Source organism: Bufo gargarizans, chromosome 4, assembly GCF_014858855.1.
Source record: "Bufo gargarizans isolate SCDJY-AF-19 chromosome 4, ASM1485885v1, whole genome shotgun sequence".
Classification (NCBI taxonomy): domain Eukaryota; kingdom Metazoa; phylum Chordata; class Amphibia; order Anura; family Bufonidae; genus Bufo; species Bufo gargarizans.
In genome coordinates this window covers 410,192,592-410,205,690 of record NC_058083.1, presented here as the reverse complement: position 1 = coordinate 410,205,690, position 13,099 = coordinate 410,192,592, and the positions used below count along the sequence as shown (strand labels likewise).

The 13,099-nt window shown below is 40.7% G+C and overlaps 1 protein-coding gene across 17 annotated transcripts in view; it reads left to right on the top strand.

The window, feature by feature from the left end:
- Nucleotides 1-13,099, top strand: part of SYNE1 (spectrin repeat containing nuclear envelope protein 1) — a 451,533-nt gene that overhangs the window by 286,942 nt on the left and 151,492 nt on the right. For all 17 annotated transcript variants that reach the window (XM_044288568.1, XM_044288579.1, XM_044288581.1 and 14 more), the window contains 6 exons: nt 800-1,137; nt 3,039-3,183; nt 6,278-6,496; nt 8,673-8,938; nt 9,796-9,961; nt 11,523-11,678. In XM_044288568.1, coding sequence (XP_044144503.1) covers nt 800-1,137; nt 3,039-3,183; nt 6,278-6,496; nt 8,673-8,938; nt 9,796-9,961; nt 11,523-11,678 — 1,290 coding nt within the window. The remainder of the gene's footprint in view (nt 1-799; nt 1,138-3,038; nt 3,184-6,277; nt 6,497-8,672; nt 8,939-9,795; nt 9,962-11,522; nt 11,679-13,099) is intronic.

Genomic DNA, 13,099 nt, shown 5'->3' with positions numbered 1-13,099 from the left:
GCGCAGGCCATTCTGGTGACCGGGATTACGGGAATGAGCATACGCCGATATTTTCTCCTATAGTGTGCAAGCATGGCTACCACTGATGCATTGTAGGTTGATGGTAACCATGGAAATGAGCAGTGTATAATGTGATGGAAAAATGAATCCAGCCAGCAAAGGAGACAATATGGATAGTAACAATACATTAGTAAGTGCCTTGTATACACTTTCTCTACATGATAAATTAAATTTGCTGAAGTGAGACAACCCCTTTAAGTTTCAGCTAATTAGTGATAGGCATTTATGATAATATGTATATGGGATATTTTTCCATGTGTAATCCCAGTACACCCAATAATCCCATTCACTAGCACCCATATAGCACAGTGTTGCCCCAGAATAGTCCCGTAGCAGTCTATACATTCTTATTGTATGCATAATGTCAGCCAAAGCATACCAACCGAGTGGCAGGATTTTTGGCCAAAGATTTGCACCTATGTATGTTTTCTCAGCAAGGTCAGCAGAGTAAGCAGCTGCCAGATACCTATGGTGGTTGCTTATCTTCTGGGAAAGCAAAGAATTGGGCATGATAAGATTGTGCTCAATCCTTCTTTATACCAATATCATCGGGTGATAGTTGTGAGGCCCCCACACACAGGCTTAATGAAACCAGAGCATCTGGTGGGTTTTTCCTCTTACGTGTATGGGGTTTCTTAATCTGATAGGAAACTAATTATGTAAAGTTTTGATTCTAAAAATAAAACCACTTGTAAGATGTGATTTATTGAATGTTACACTCATTTTCTGTTTCTTTTAGTCTGCTCTTGATAAAATGTACATCACATGTCAAAGATACCATCAAGCTTTACAGTTTGCTTCCGGCTGGCTAGAAGAAGCATATCAAATGCTCCAACAGACTTCAAATGGTGTGGATATTGAGACAGCTGAAGACACTCTTAGGGACTATACTGATTTTTTTACCACTGAAATTAAAATAAACGCACTCATTGACGAACTCCGGGTTTTAATTTCTGAGCTTGAAGGTTGTGTCGACAAGTCTGGACTGGATCAACTCAAGCAAGCTCTAGGCTCCATAAAGAAAAGAGGGAAAGGGACCATGGAGCAAGCTCAAACTCAACTAGAACTGCTGAGAAGGTATGCCTTGGTTATAGTGCTTGCATTATTGTAGAAACAGGGTATTTCTTTTCTTGTACCTTCACCTCAATCAATGTATGTCACGGTGCATCTACTTAAAGTAAATCTTTCTCCTGGGATATTCATTCACAGATATATTGTGAAATTGAATAAATAACATTTTCCTAATATAATTTTATTATCAGTGTTACCTTTTTGCATTTATAACAAATGGCTACATCCGTAGACTGCAAGTCTAAAATTCATGTATACCATAGATATTAAAAGTTTAGTGACTTTATGTACACTTTAATTACCTTATGGTGATCCTGAGTCATAGTCTATGTTAAAATTCAGCTGGTTGCCATTGGAAACATCCCTAACATGCAAAGGTTAGTGTAAAGGTAACGCTTTCTAGAATGCAAGGTGTACAGGTTATAAGGGAGATATCCACATATTGTAGTTAATCAGTAATTTCCATGACTAAAGAGACACTACCATTAAAATGTTTTATCACATATTAACAATCATATATGTGAATATTCAATGTATTTTTTTAATTAAAAAAATACAAGTGAATGGTATTTTGGATATAATCTTTGAATTGACTCCAATTATTCTACTTCTTGTTTTGGCTTTAATGTCCTTTCTTTGGACTATTAGCATGGCAGAGAGCCTCGCTTAAAGGCTATTTTTTTTAATATGATTGCACTTTATTGGTCTTTGCACTTTACTGATCATTTTTTTCAATTGGCCTTTATTAAAAATATTGAGCCGTTCTGTCACAAAGGGTTAACTGTTTTTCTAACTGTGTGACTGGTACTTTCACTTTGTGCTAGTCATCTAACAAACCTTATCTCTAATCTACTGAGAGGTCATAAACACTTATTTAAGCCACATCTTTATCAGGAAGATAAGAACTGAGCTTTAATGAGTGTTTAAGAGGTCAGAGAGCAGAGATAAGGAGTCCGCCAGCTTCTGGTCTGAACGGAAAGACAGAAAATCCAAAGGGTGCTACTAGAGCATGTCAGCTCTATACAGAAAAAAAAGATGACATATTTTTAATAAAGACCAATTAAAAAAATAATTTTTATCTCAAAATGTGTACAATGCAATAATAAATGTTGGACCATTTGCTCGTACTTGGCTTTGTGCAGCTGACCGTGTAATGTGTACACATGCCAGATGAGAAACCAAACAAAGCAATATTTTTAATTAAAATGAATTATAGTTTTTTGTTTTCTTTTTAACACAAAATATACACAATTCTAAAATGATGCAAAGGTGTCCATAGGAGTCAGCATATTTTAAAGGGAGTCTGTCAGCAGTTTTGACCATGCTAAACTACTGGCAACACTAGATAGGGGTCAGGGAGAGCATCCCAAACATACCTTTTGCAGAGATTTTATTAGCAGTAGTGTGAATATGAAAGTTTTATTCTGCCAGGTTCCGCTCCTGCATGTGTCCAGAAGGTGGTGCTTCACTGTGAAGTGCTTTACATTGAGCTATTTCACAGCCCCTCCCTTATGTTATGCGTAACAGTTATAGCATCCAACCAGGAAACCACTACAGCACAGGAGAGGGACTGTGAAGCAACTTAGATTAGGGAACAGAGAGACTTCACAGTGAAGCCCCATACCTGGCACATGTATGAGTAGAATCCTGCAGAATAGAACTTCATATTCAGACTACTCCTGATGATAAAACCTCTACAATAGGTATGTTTGTCCCTCTCCTTCCGTGGACCTTATCTAGAGCTGTCACCAGTTTAGCATGGTCAGACCTGCTGACAGACTCCCTTTAAGCAATATGCTAAACTGAAAGATGGAACAGGCCGATGAAATTCTTCAGCTGTGCAGATGAGCATAAAGTACAGTAATTGCTAATGTGCCATGCTCACAACCTGATATTTTCACTTCCAGATGTACAGTTCAGTGGCATCTATACCAAGAAGAAAGAAACCAAGTTGTAATTTCTCTAAATGAAGCTGAGAAAAAGTTATTCAAGTTTTCATTGATAAAGGATATGTCCTGTCATAAAGCTGAAGAGAAACTTGTGGCTCACAAGGTAAGCAATTTAAACATGCAGGGGCATAGCTCCCATGGCAGCAAGGGAAGCGGCTGCTATGGGACCCTAACTCAGGACCCTTATTTTTAGGGCCCATGGAGCGGTGAGTATGGTGCTTCTAGTTGTAGCACTGGTATTAGTCACCGCTCCCTGTTCTTCTTCTCCGTGTGCCTGCACTTCACTTAATTCTGGAAGCCCACAGCTTCAGGGTGGGACTTAGTGTTCATAGGAGCACAGTATGACCTGATGCTGTGCTATGTCAGGTAACAGTGTAGTGCAATGCTTAGATGCAGTGCTGCATGAAGATTGGAGGCATCCATCGGAAGAAGAGAGGAAAGTTGTTGTTTTTTTGCCTCAGACTGAGGTCTGCACTAAAGGGACTGGGGGACGCATTAAAAGATTTTCTCTGTGGCCCAGTCAATTCTAGTTACGACACTGATGTACAGTGCATTCCGAAAGTCTTCAGACCCTTTCACTTTTTCTTCACATTTTATGTTGCGCCTTGTGTTTTAAAAAAAAGGTGGTTTTCCCCCATCATTCTGTACTCAATACCCCATAATGAGAAACTGAAATCAGAATGTTCGAACTCTTTGCTAATTTATCGAAAAGGAAAAACTAAAATAATGCATTCACATAAGTGTTTAGAGCCTTTACTCAGGACTTAGTTAAAGGACCTTTGGCAGTGATTAGAGCCTCCAGTCTTCTTAGGTATGATGCCACAAGATTAGTACACCTAGATTTGGAGATTTCCTGACATTCTTCTCACAGATCCTCTCAAGCTCTGTCAGGTTGGATGGGGATCATTGGTGGACATTAATTTTAAGGTTTCTTCAAAGATATTTGATTGGGTTCAAGTCAGGGCCCTGACTAGGCTACTCAAGGTTGTCCTTAAGCCACTCCTGTGTCGTCCTGACTTTGTGTTTCAGGTAATTGTCTTGTTGGAAGGTAAACCTTCAGCCCAGCTTGAGGTCCAAAGCGCTATAGATCAGATTTTCATTAAGCATACAGGGTGTTTCTGTACTTTGCTCCATTCAGCTTTCTCTCAACCTTGACCAGTCTGTCTGCCACCAACATGCTTCACTGTAGGGATGGTATTGGGAAGTGCCTGTTTTCCTCCAAACATGACACTTAGAATTGAGGCCAAAAAGTTAAATCTTGTTATTCACAGTCTGAGAGTCCTTTAGATGCTTTTTTTTTTTTGCAAACGTCAGGCAAGCTTTCATGTAACTTACTGGCCACTCTGCTATAAAGCCCAGATTGGTTGAGTGCTGCAGTGATAGTTCTAGAAGTTTCTGCCATCTGCCCTTAGGATCTTTGGAGCTCAACCTGAGTGACCATTCGGTTCTTGGTCACCTAACTTACAAAGGCCATTCTCCCCCCTCTATGAAGAGAAATAGTTGTTCCTAACTTCTCCAGCCTTTTTTATACCATGTGCACTTGATCAGCAGTTGACTAAGATCAACACAATCATGTCTCTAAGCTCTGTAAGCAGTTCTTTCCTCCTCATGGCTTGTTTTTTGCTCCGATATGCATTATTACCAAAAAATATAAATAACTACGGCTTTCAGAATGTGGAGACACTATAAGTTATTTTTTTTCAAAAATGCTTTGTTATGTAAAACTGAAACAAACTACTATAAAAAAGTAATATTTGTTATTGTCGCATCCGTAACAACCTGCTCAATAAAAATAGCACATGATCTAACCTGCCAGATGAACATTGTAAATAACAAAAAATAAAAACGGTGGCAAAACAGCTATTTTTTGTTACCTTGCCTCACAAAAAGTGTAATATAGAGCAACCAAAAATCATATGTACCCTAATAGTACCAACAAAACTGCCACCTTATCCTGTAATTTAAAAAATGGGGTAACTTCTTTGGAGTTTCTACTCTAGGGGTGTATCAGGGGGGCTTCAAATAGGACATGGTTTCAAAAAATCTAGTCCAGCAAAATCTGCCTTCCAAAAACCATATGGCATTCCTTTCCTTCTGCGCCTTGCCGTGTGCCCGTACAGCAGTTTACCACATATGGGGTGTTTTTGTAAACTATAGAATCAGGGCAATAAATATTGAGTTTTGTTTGGCTGTTAACCTTTGCCTTTTTACTGGAATTTATTTTATTAAAATGGAAAATCTGCCAAAAAAGTGAAATTCTGAAATTTCATCTCCATTTTCCATTTAATTCTTGTGGAACACCTAAAGGGTTAACAAAGTTTGTAAAATCTGTGTTGAATACCTTGAGGGGTGTAGTTTCTAAAATGGGGTCATTTTTGGGTGGTTTCTATTATGTAAGCCTCACCAAGTGACTTCAGACCCGAACTGGTCCTTAAAAAGTGGGTTTTGGAAATTTTCTGAAAAATTTCATTATTTGCTTCTAAACTTATAAGCCTTCTAATGCCCCTAAAAAATAAAATGGCATTCACAAAATGATCCAAATATGAAATAGACATATGGGGAATGTAAAGTAATAACTATTTTTGGAGGTATTACTATTATAAAAGTAGAGAAATAGAAATTTGGGAATTTGCTAATTTTTTAAACTTTTTGGTAAATTTGGTAAAAAATTTTTTACTCCATTTTACCACTGTCATAAAGTACAATATGTGATGAGAAAACAATCTCAGAATGGCCTGATTAAGTAGCAGTGTTTTAAAGTTATCACCACATAAAGTGACACTGGTCAGATTTGCAAAAAATGGCCCTTAAGGTGAAATATAACAGGGTCCTTAAGGGGTTAAGTGTCATAGCAAAGGGTCTGAATACTTATGTCCATGCCAAATTTTCGTTTTTCCTTAGCAAAAATTCTAAAATTCAGTTTTCTCTTCACTTCACTGTCACTATGGGCTATTGAGTGCCGAATGATGGGGGAACATCAACAAAAAGTGAAAAAAGTGAAAGGGCCTGAAGATTTTCTGAACGCTTTGTATTGATTGCCTTTTTCAGGATATTTATCGAACTATGTTGTTTTTACATTGAATAGTTTCTTATATTTTTATCAAACATAATTATAGATGGAGGAAACCTCAGTCAGCATGCAACTAAATTTTAAATCCAAGTATGGCATTATATTTTGTATTTTTATTGTTTAATAGACTTTAGTAAACTTGGTAAATTCGTTTCACGAGAAAATCACAGTACTTGAGGAAAAGGCATCTGCAATGGAGAAGCTAGGAAATAATGCCAGCAAAGCAATCATCAGTAAGTCAATGTCAACCGTATGGCAGAGGTGGACCAGGCTTCGCAGTACAGCTCGTGAACAGGAAAATATACTGGAAGAAGCTGTGCAGGAATGGAAGGAGCTGAGCGCTAAGGTAGCGAATATGATGGAAACTGCATTGGTCTCCTTTCTTCTTACAGTAAATCGTAGATACTACAAATAATATGCACACATTTCCTTGCATTGTAACATGCTACTTTTTAAATGGCTTCTCCACATTTGACAATCCCATTTTTAGAAGGGTACCCCAACAGTAAACTGATCACGGGGTATTCCACAGCTTAATCTGTGTGAGAACCTGCAGTGCTACGAGTGGCATTGGATTATGGTTGGGATCACGATTGGATGACTTACTTCTGCTAACTCAGAATTAGAGTATTTGAAAGTGAGATTTAGAAACATTCAACCTTAAGGTGTGATTTGAAAAAATGGAGAAGGAGGTCCAGCTTCCAAAAAAGATGATGTTCTTTATTCCAATACACAGAATAGAAAGTACTGGTCCCATAGGACAGAGGGATAAAACTTAACATTTATTTTAGATCAAACTAAGATTAAAGACAAGAGAGGAGAAGCCTCTAGACAAAACAAATAACAAAACAGCCCAGGAGGCAGACAATAATACAACAAGCAGTGTGATCAAAGATTTGAAAAAGAAGCAGGAACGCTCTCACCCGTTTTGTTGTTCAGGATGTCTCGTGGAGAGGACTGGGGGTGACGAACGGTCCTTGAAAGCTTCTCAATCACACACAAATAATAGATCGGCCCCTTTTAGGATGGTTGGAGGCAAGGTGGTTAGCCCTAGGCAACCCTAAGAGGGGGGGCAGGGGCTATTATGCCCTACCTATCTATACGGGGACTTACCCCGCAAGGAGCGTCCCCGTCCGGATGCCTGTCCCTGTGGGGACAGAAACCCTAGTAGTCCCTAATAGATGCTCCCTACGTGTCACGTTTCAGTTCGTTCACAGAATATCATCAGGGGAGATGAATGGTACACACAGGGCTATGGATTGGGCCTGTGTGACCAAAGAGACCAAGAAGGTGTTTTTCTAAAAAATGGGTCGAATGCCTAAAGGAGTGTGAGGCCAGTCAGGCTAAGACACACAAGGCATGACCATAATGGACGTGTTATCTAGAATAGATGCACCAATGGGTGCCAACTATGTAATAACAGTGGGCCTCAGGGACGATCAATCCAGGGGCGGGCTGTCGGCCACAGCCCGCCCCTGGATTGATCGTCCCTGAGGCCCACTGTTATTACATAGTTGGCACCCATTGGTGCATCTATTCTAGATAACACGTCCATTATGGTCATGCCTTGTGTGTCTTAGCCTGACTGGCCTCACACTCCTTTAGGCATTCGACCCATTTTTTAGAAAAACACCTTCTTGGTCTCTTTGGTCACACAGGCCCAATCCATAGCCCTGTGTGTACCATTCATCTCCCCTGATGATATTCTGTGAACGAACTGAAACGTGACACGTAGGGAGCATCTATTAGGGACTACTAGGGTTTCTGTCCCCACAGGGACAGGCATCCGGACGGGGACGCTCCTTGCGGGGTAAGTCCCCGTATAGATAGGTAGGGCATAATAGCCCCTGCCCCCCCTCTTAGGGTTGCCTAGGGCTAACCACCTTGCCTCCAACCATCCTAAAAGGGGCCGATCTATTATTTGTGTGTGATTGAGAAGCTTTCAAGGACCGTTCGTCACCCCCAGTCCTCTCCACGAGACATCCTGAACAACAAAACGGGTGAGAGCGTTCCTGCTTCTTTTTCAAATCTTTGATCACACTGCTTGTTGTATTATTGTCTGCCTCCTGGGCTGTTTTGTTATTTGTTTTGTCTAGAGGCTTCTCCTCTCTTGTCTTTAATCTTAGTTTGATCTAAAATAAATGTTAAGTTTTATCCCTCTGTCCTATGGGACCAGTACTTTCTACAATTTTTTTGGGATTTAGTAGGCCTGCTCGACACATCTGGCCCTCCAGTCAATTAACAATACACAGAATATAAAAAAATCCAACATAGCAGACAGGTCTACGCATTTCGGATACTCTAATACTGATCCTTATTCATGACCAGGGGTGATGTATGATGAAGAGATTCAAAGAACACCAAAATAAAAATTCATGTGTCATACATCATCCTATGGCCCTATGTTTTTTTGGTTTTGTTTTTTTGTGTGTTTTACAGGAAAATACTAGATCTAAGTGGTAAATTTTAAGCCAGAGCATTCTGCATAATTTACTTACGCTGAATGTCATTTATGTTCCCAGATACAAGAATCCACCTTAGCAATTGATCAGCTACAGGAACACCTCCCAGACAGCTGTACTGAGAAGGCTTCAAAGGCTGAACTTGTTGAGCTACTGGAAAGCCATGAGACTTTCTCTCGAGATCTGGAGCAAGAGTATTCTGCAGTTACCCGCTTGAGGCAGCATGCCTTAAACGGTCTCCTTCGAGATGTGTATACTGAATCGGCTAGCGTGGAGGACCTGCCAGTCATTCAAGAAATGAAAGCCATGCTTGACAGATGTTCCAAGTAAGACTTGACAGAAACCATGTTCACAGTGTTATATTTGGTCCTGGTAATAAATGGTAATAGCTAATGTAGCCTGACTATATAGTTTATGCAGCCAGCATGATCCAGCAAAACCTCCTTGCCCCTTCTCTACCATGAGTTTAGTGCCAATTTTACCTTTGCCTAAAGACCCAAGTAATGTGAGACTGGTTGCTACCGAAGTGCTGGCACACAATCTTATTGAGCAAATGATTGGCAATGCATTCACAGCGAGCAGATTCATCTGTTGACTGACTGCATTGGTTTCATGCTATTCTGCATTTTGGACTATATAAACCTAAGTGATGTATAAGTATATGGTGACTATAAGATCTTGTATGATACTTTACAAAAGTTTTTAAAACCATGCCTGCGTTTCCATGTATACTTTTAATATAGGTCTAGGTCAGTGATGGCTAACCTCCGTCACTCCAGCTGTGGTGGAACTGACTCCCAGCATGATCCATTCATTTCTATGGAGTTCTGAGAACAGCCAAAGAAGTGTACATCTTGGGAGTTGTAGTTTTACAACTTGTAGGTTAGCCATCACAGGTGTAGGTAGTTATAGGGGTTTAATGTTCACGTAATAGTAAAGTTTTATATGTTGAAATGTCACCAGCGTTGGTGGACCTTGGATGTACCCTGCACAGAAACATCTATATCTTAATAGAGACTTTTGCCACTATAAACACCCTATGAAAGATTTTTTCAAGATTAAAGGCTAAAGTATGCAAGTCATACAATGGCCAATAAGAATATTCTCCACTTGACAGTCAATATATATTAGTTAGATATAAGTTTCTATTAATCATCTGTTTATGTGTTCCTGTGCATTGCAGTATGCAACAGAAAGTCAAGAAAAGCAAAAAACTTGTAGAGCAGGAACTGAAGGAACGAGAGGATGTGGAGAAGGAGCTTAATATTGTTCAATCCTGGATCAGAGATACCAAGGAAACTTTACTAAATTCTGCATCGGAGGGAGATCTGCAGCTGGAAGAATTCCAGGTACAATACTGAGAAAATAATAATTGTATTAGGATCTCATTGAGAACTGGCTATTAGAACAACAAGGGACCATGGAAGTAAATTGTCCTCTAATCTTTCCCATTATTACCCAACCACACGTCTTGATATCAATTCTTGCAATAATTACTGGTGCAAAGACAGCAGCCTATGATCTAGAATTAGGACAGCCACAGCGCAATACACCTATCGATCTCCTCCATGGTCCTGCACTGTGCTGTACTCCACTTACTGGAAGAAATATGCAAGCATCTAACCAAATATCTGAAATTATCTCTGACTTACGTGCACAATTTATCATTGATATCATCAGTGGATGGGAATTCAGGATACTTAAAGGGAACCTGGCACATTAATTAAACATGTCTGATCTGCAGGTAGTATCCTATAGAGCAGGAAGGGCAGAGCAGATTCATATATAGTTTTATAGACTCCTGACCATGGAAAGAGCACAGATTCTAATACTGAATCTATTCCTTCAAAACTATTTACCAATCTGCTCAGCTTCTCTATAGGACATTGCCTGTGTGGTACCAGATTCCCTGTAACAGGCATGCTCAACCTGCGTCCCTCCAGCTGTTGCAAAACTACAACTCCCAGCATGCCCTAATAGCTGTAGGTTGTCCTGGAATGCTGGGAGTTGTAGTTTTGCAACAGCTGGAGGGCTGCAGGTTGAGCATCCCTGTTATAGAGGGATGTAGGAGGTTCAGTGTGTGTCTGTCGCTCAGCTGGAGACTGTGTTCAGTGCTTTCTTTTGTGTAAGGCTAGGGCTACATGACGACACGTGTTGTGCCACATTTCATGTAATGTATGTCTATGGTGTCACAAGCAACATGCTGTGACTGTAATGACACAGTAGCAAAAAATTCAGACATGCTGGGTTTTGTGTTGCAAGTTGCATGTCGTGAGCAGCATTCGCTCCATTGACTTTAATGTAAGGCTACTTTCACACTGGCGTTTTGGTTTCCTTTTGTGAGATCCATTCAGGGCTCTCACAAGCGGTCAAAAAACGGATCAGTTTTGCCCTAATGCATTCTGAATGGAAAAGGATCCGATCAGAATGCATCAGAATGCCTCCGTTCTGTCTCCATTCCGCTCTGGAGACGGACACCAAAACGCTGCTTGCAGCATTTTGTGTCCGTCTGACGAAACTGAGCCAAACGGATCCTTCATGGCACACAATGCAAGTCAATGGGGATGCATCCGTTTTCTATGACATAATCTGGCACAACAGAAAACTGATCCGTCCTCCATTGACTTTCAATGGTGCTTAAGACTGATCAGTTTTGGCTGATACAAACTGATCCGTTCTGAACGGATGCATGCAGTTGTATTATCTGAACGGATTCGTCTGTGTAGATCCATGACGGATCCGCACCAAATGCAAGTGTGAAAGTAGCCTAAGTTGTTGGCGACACACGACATACCTGTGACTTGGGTGTGTTTTCAAAGCGAAATCACAGCTCTAAAATAAATTACTTGCTGTCGCACGACATGTTGCTGTGTAGAGTAACGGGAAACATTGCTTTCTCTTTTGTCTAAGGTTCTACAGCAGGACCTCAATTCTCATCGTCAAAAAGTGGAAAAATTGTCTGAAGAGCAGCAGAATAAATATTTGGAAATGTACACAATCCTGCCATCTGAGCTGTCATTGCTGCTAGCTGAAGTGGCCTTAGCCCTGGCCAGTATAAATGAAGAGGTAAACTGAATATGCATTGTCCGTTATTAAGAAAATATTGTTCTATGAACATAATGGGAATCGCTGGCCTCACACTAGGTTTTAAATTAAATTGTGACAAAAATCATAATTTGCTACTTTTTTCATTACTTGTCAAATGGCAAGAAAAGTGGGCATGGCTTTCCAAGGAAATGAACCAGTTATGTGAAAGGGTAGAAATTTGTGATGAAAATATATGCTTTCTAGGTGTAGATTAGATTTTTGCTCTTTAATAAATTTGGCACAAATCAGTCCAGCTACTTATTTTCTTTACCTGATTGATAATATTAATATCATACGATATAAAGCACACATGTAAAGGTGGGGGGGGGGGGGGGGGGCTCGGTCCTTAGCAGCCTGTACCATCTTTTACTATCCGATTGGCGGGGGGAGTCTGACTTCCTACAGCCCTGCTAATCAGCTTACTATACCAAGCACAGCAATATACATTGTATAGCAACTGCATTTTAGTCCCATTCAATTGAATCAGACTAAGGCCGCATGCACACGACCGTGGTGTGTTTTGCGGTCTGCAGATCGCGGGTCCGCAAAACACTGATGGCGTCCGTGCGCGTTCCGCAATTTGTGGAACGGCACGGACAGCCTTCAATATATATGCCTATTCTTGTCCGCAAAGGGTGGACAAGAATAGGACAGGTTAGATTTTTTTAGCGGGGCCACGAAATGGAGCAACGGATGCGGACAGCACACGGAGTGCTGTCCGCATCTTTTGCGGCCCCATTAAAGTGAATGGGTCCGCATCCAAGCCGCCAAAACGGCGGCTCGGATACGGACCAAAACAACGGCTATGTGCATGAGGCCTAGGATTGGGTTCACATCACTGTTTTTAGCCATTTCTGTCTTAGATCCTTTATTTTAGGCAAAGAAAAAACTTTAGTTTTTTACTGTCTAAAATAACAGGTCTCAGATGGAAATGGCTGAAACTGATGCACAATGTGTATAACTGAGCATACAATGGATAACTAAAATACAGGATCTCTTTATTTTTCTGTTCTTCTGACGGTTCAGAAGAACAGAAAACTAAACAGTAATGTGAACCCGGCCTTAGCTGTACATAGGCTATGTGGCACCACAGGCCGAGGAAGTGGCGGCAGCGCACGCCCAAACGCCATTACCGCTTATACCAACTTGGACAGGGTGCCAAGAGTAGGTCTTCCAGCCATCAGATATTGATGACCAATTTTGAGGGTTAGGCTACATGCACACAACCATTCAGGTTTTTTTTAGCGGTCTGCAAAAAACGGAAGCCGCCCGTGTGCCTTCCGCAATTTGCAGAACGGAACTTGCAACGCCAATTGTAGAAATGCCTATTCTTGTCCGCAAAACGGGCAAGGCCACAGAACGGAGCAACGGATACAGACAGAACACGGAGTGCTGTACGC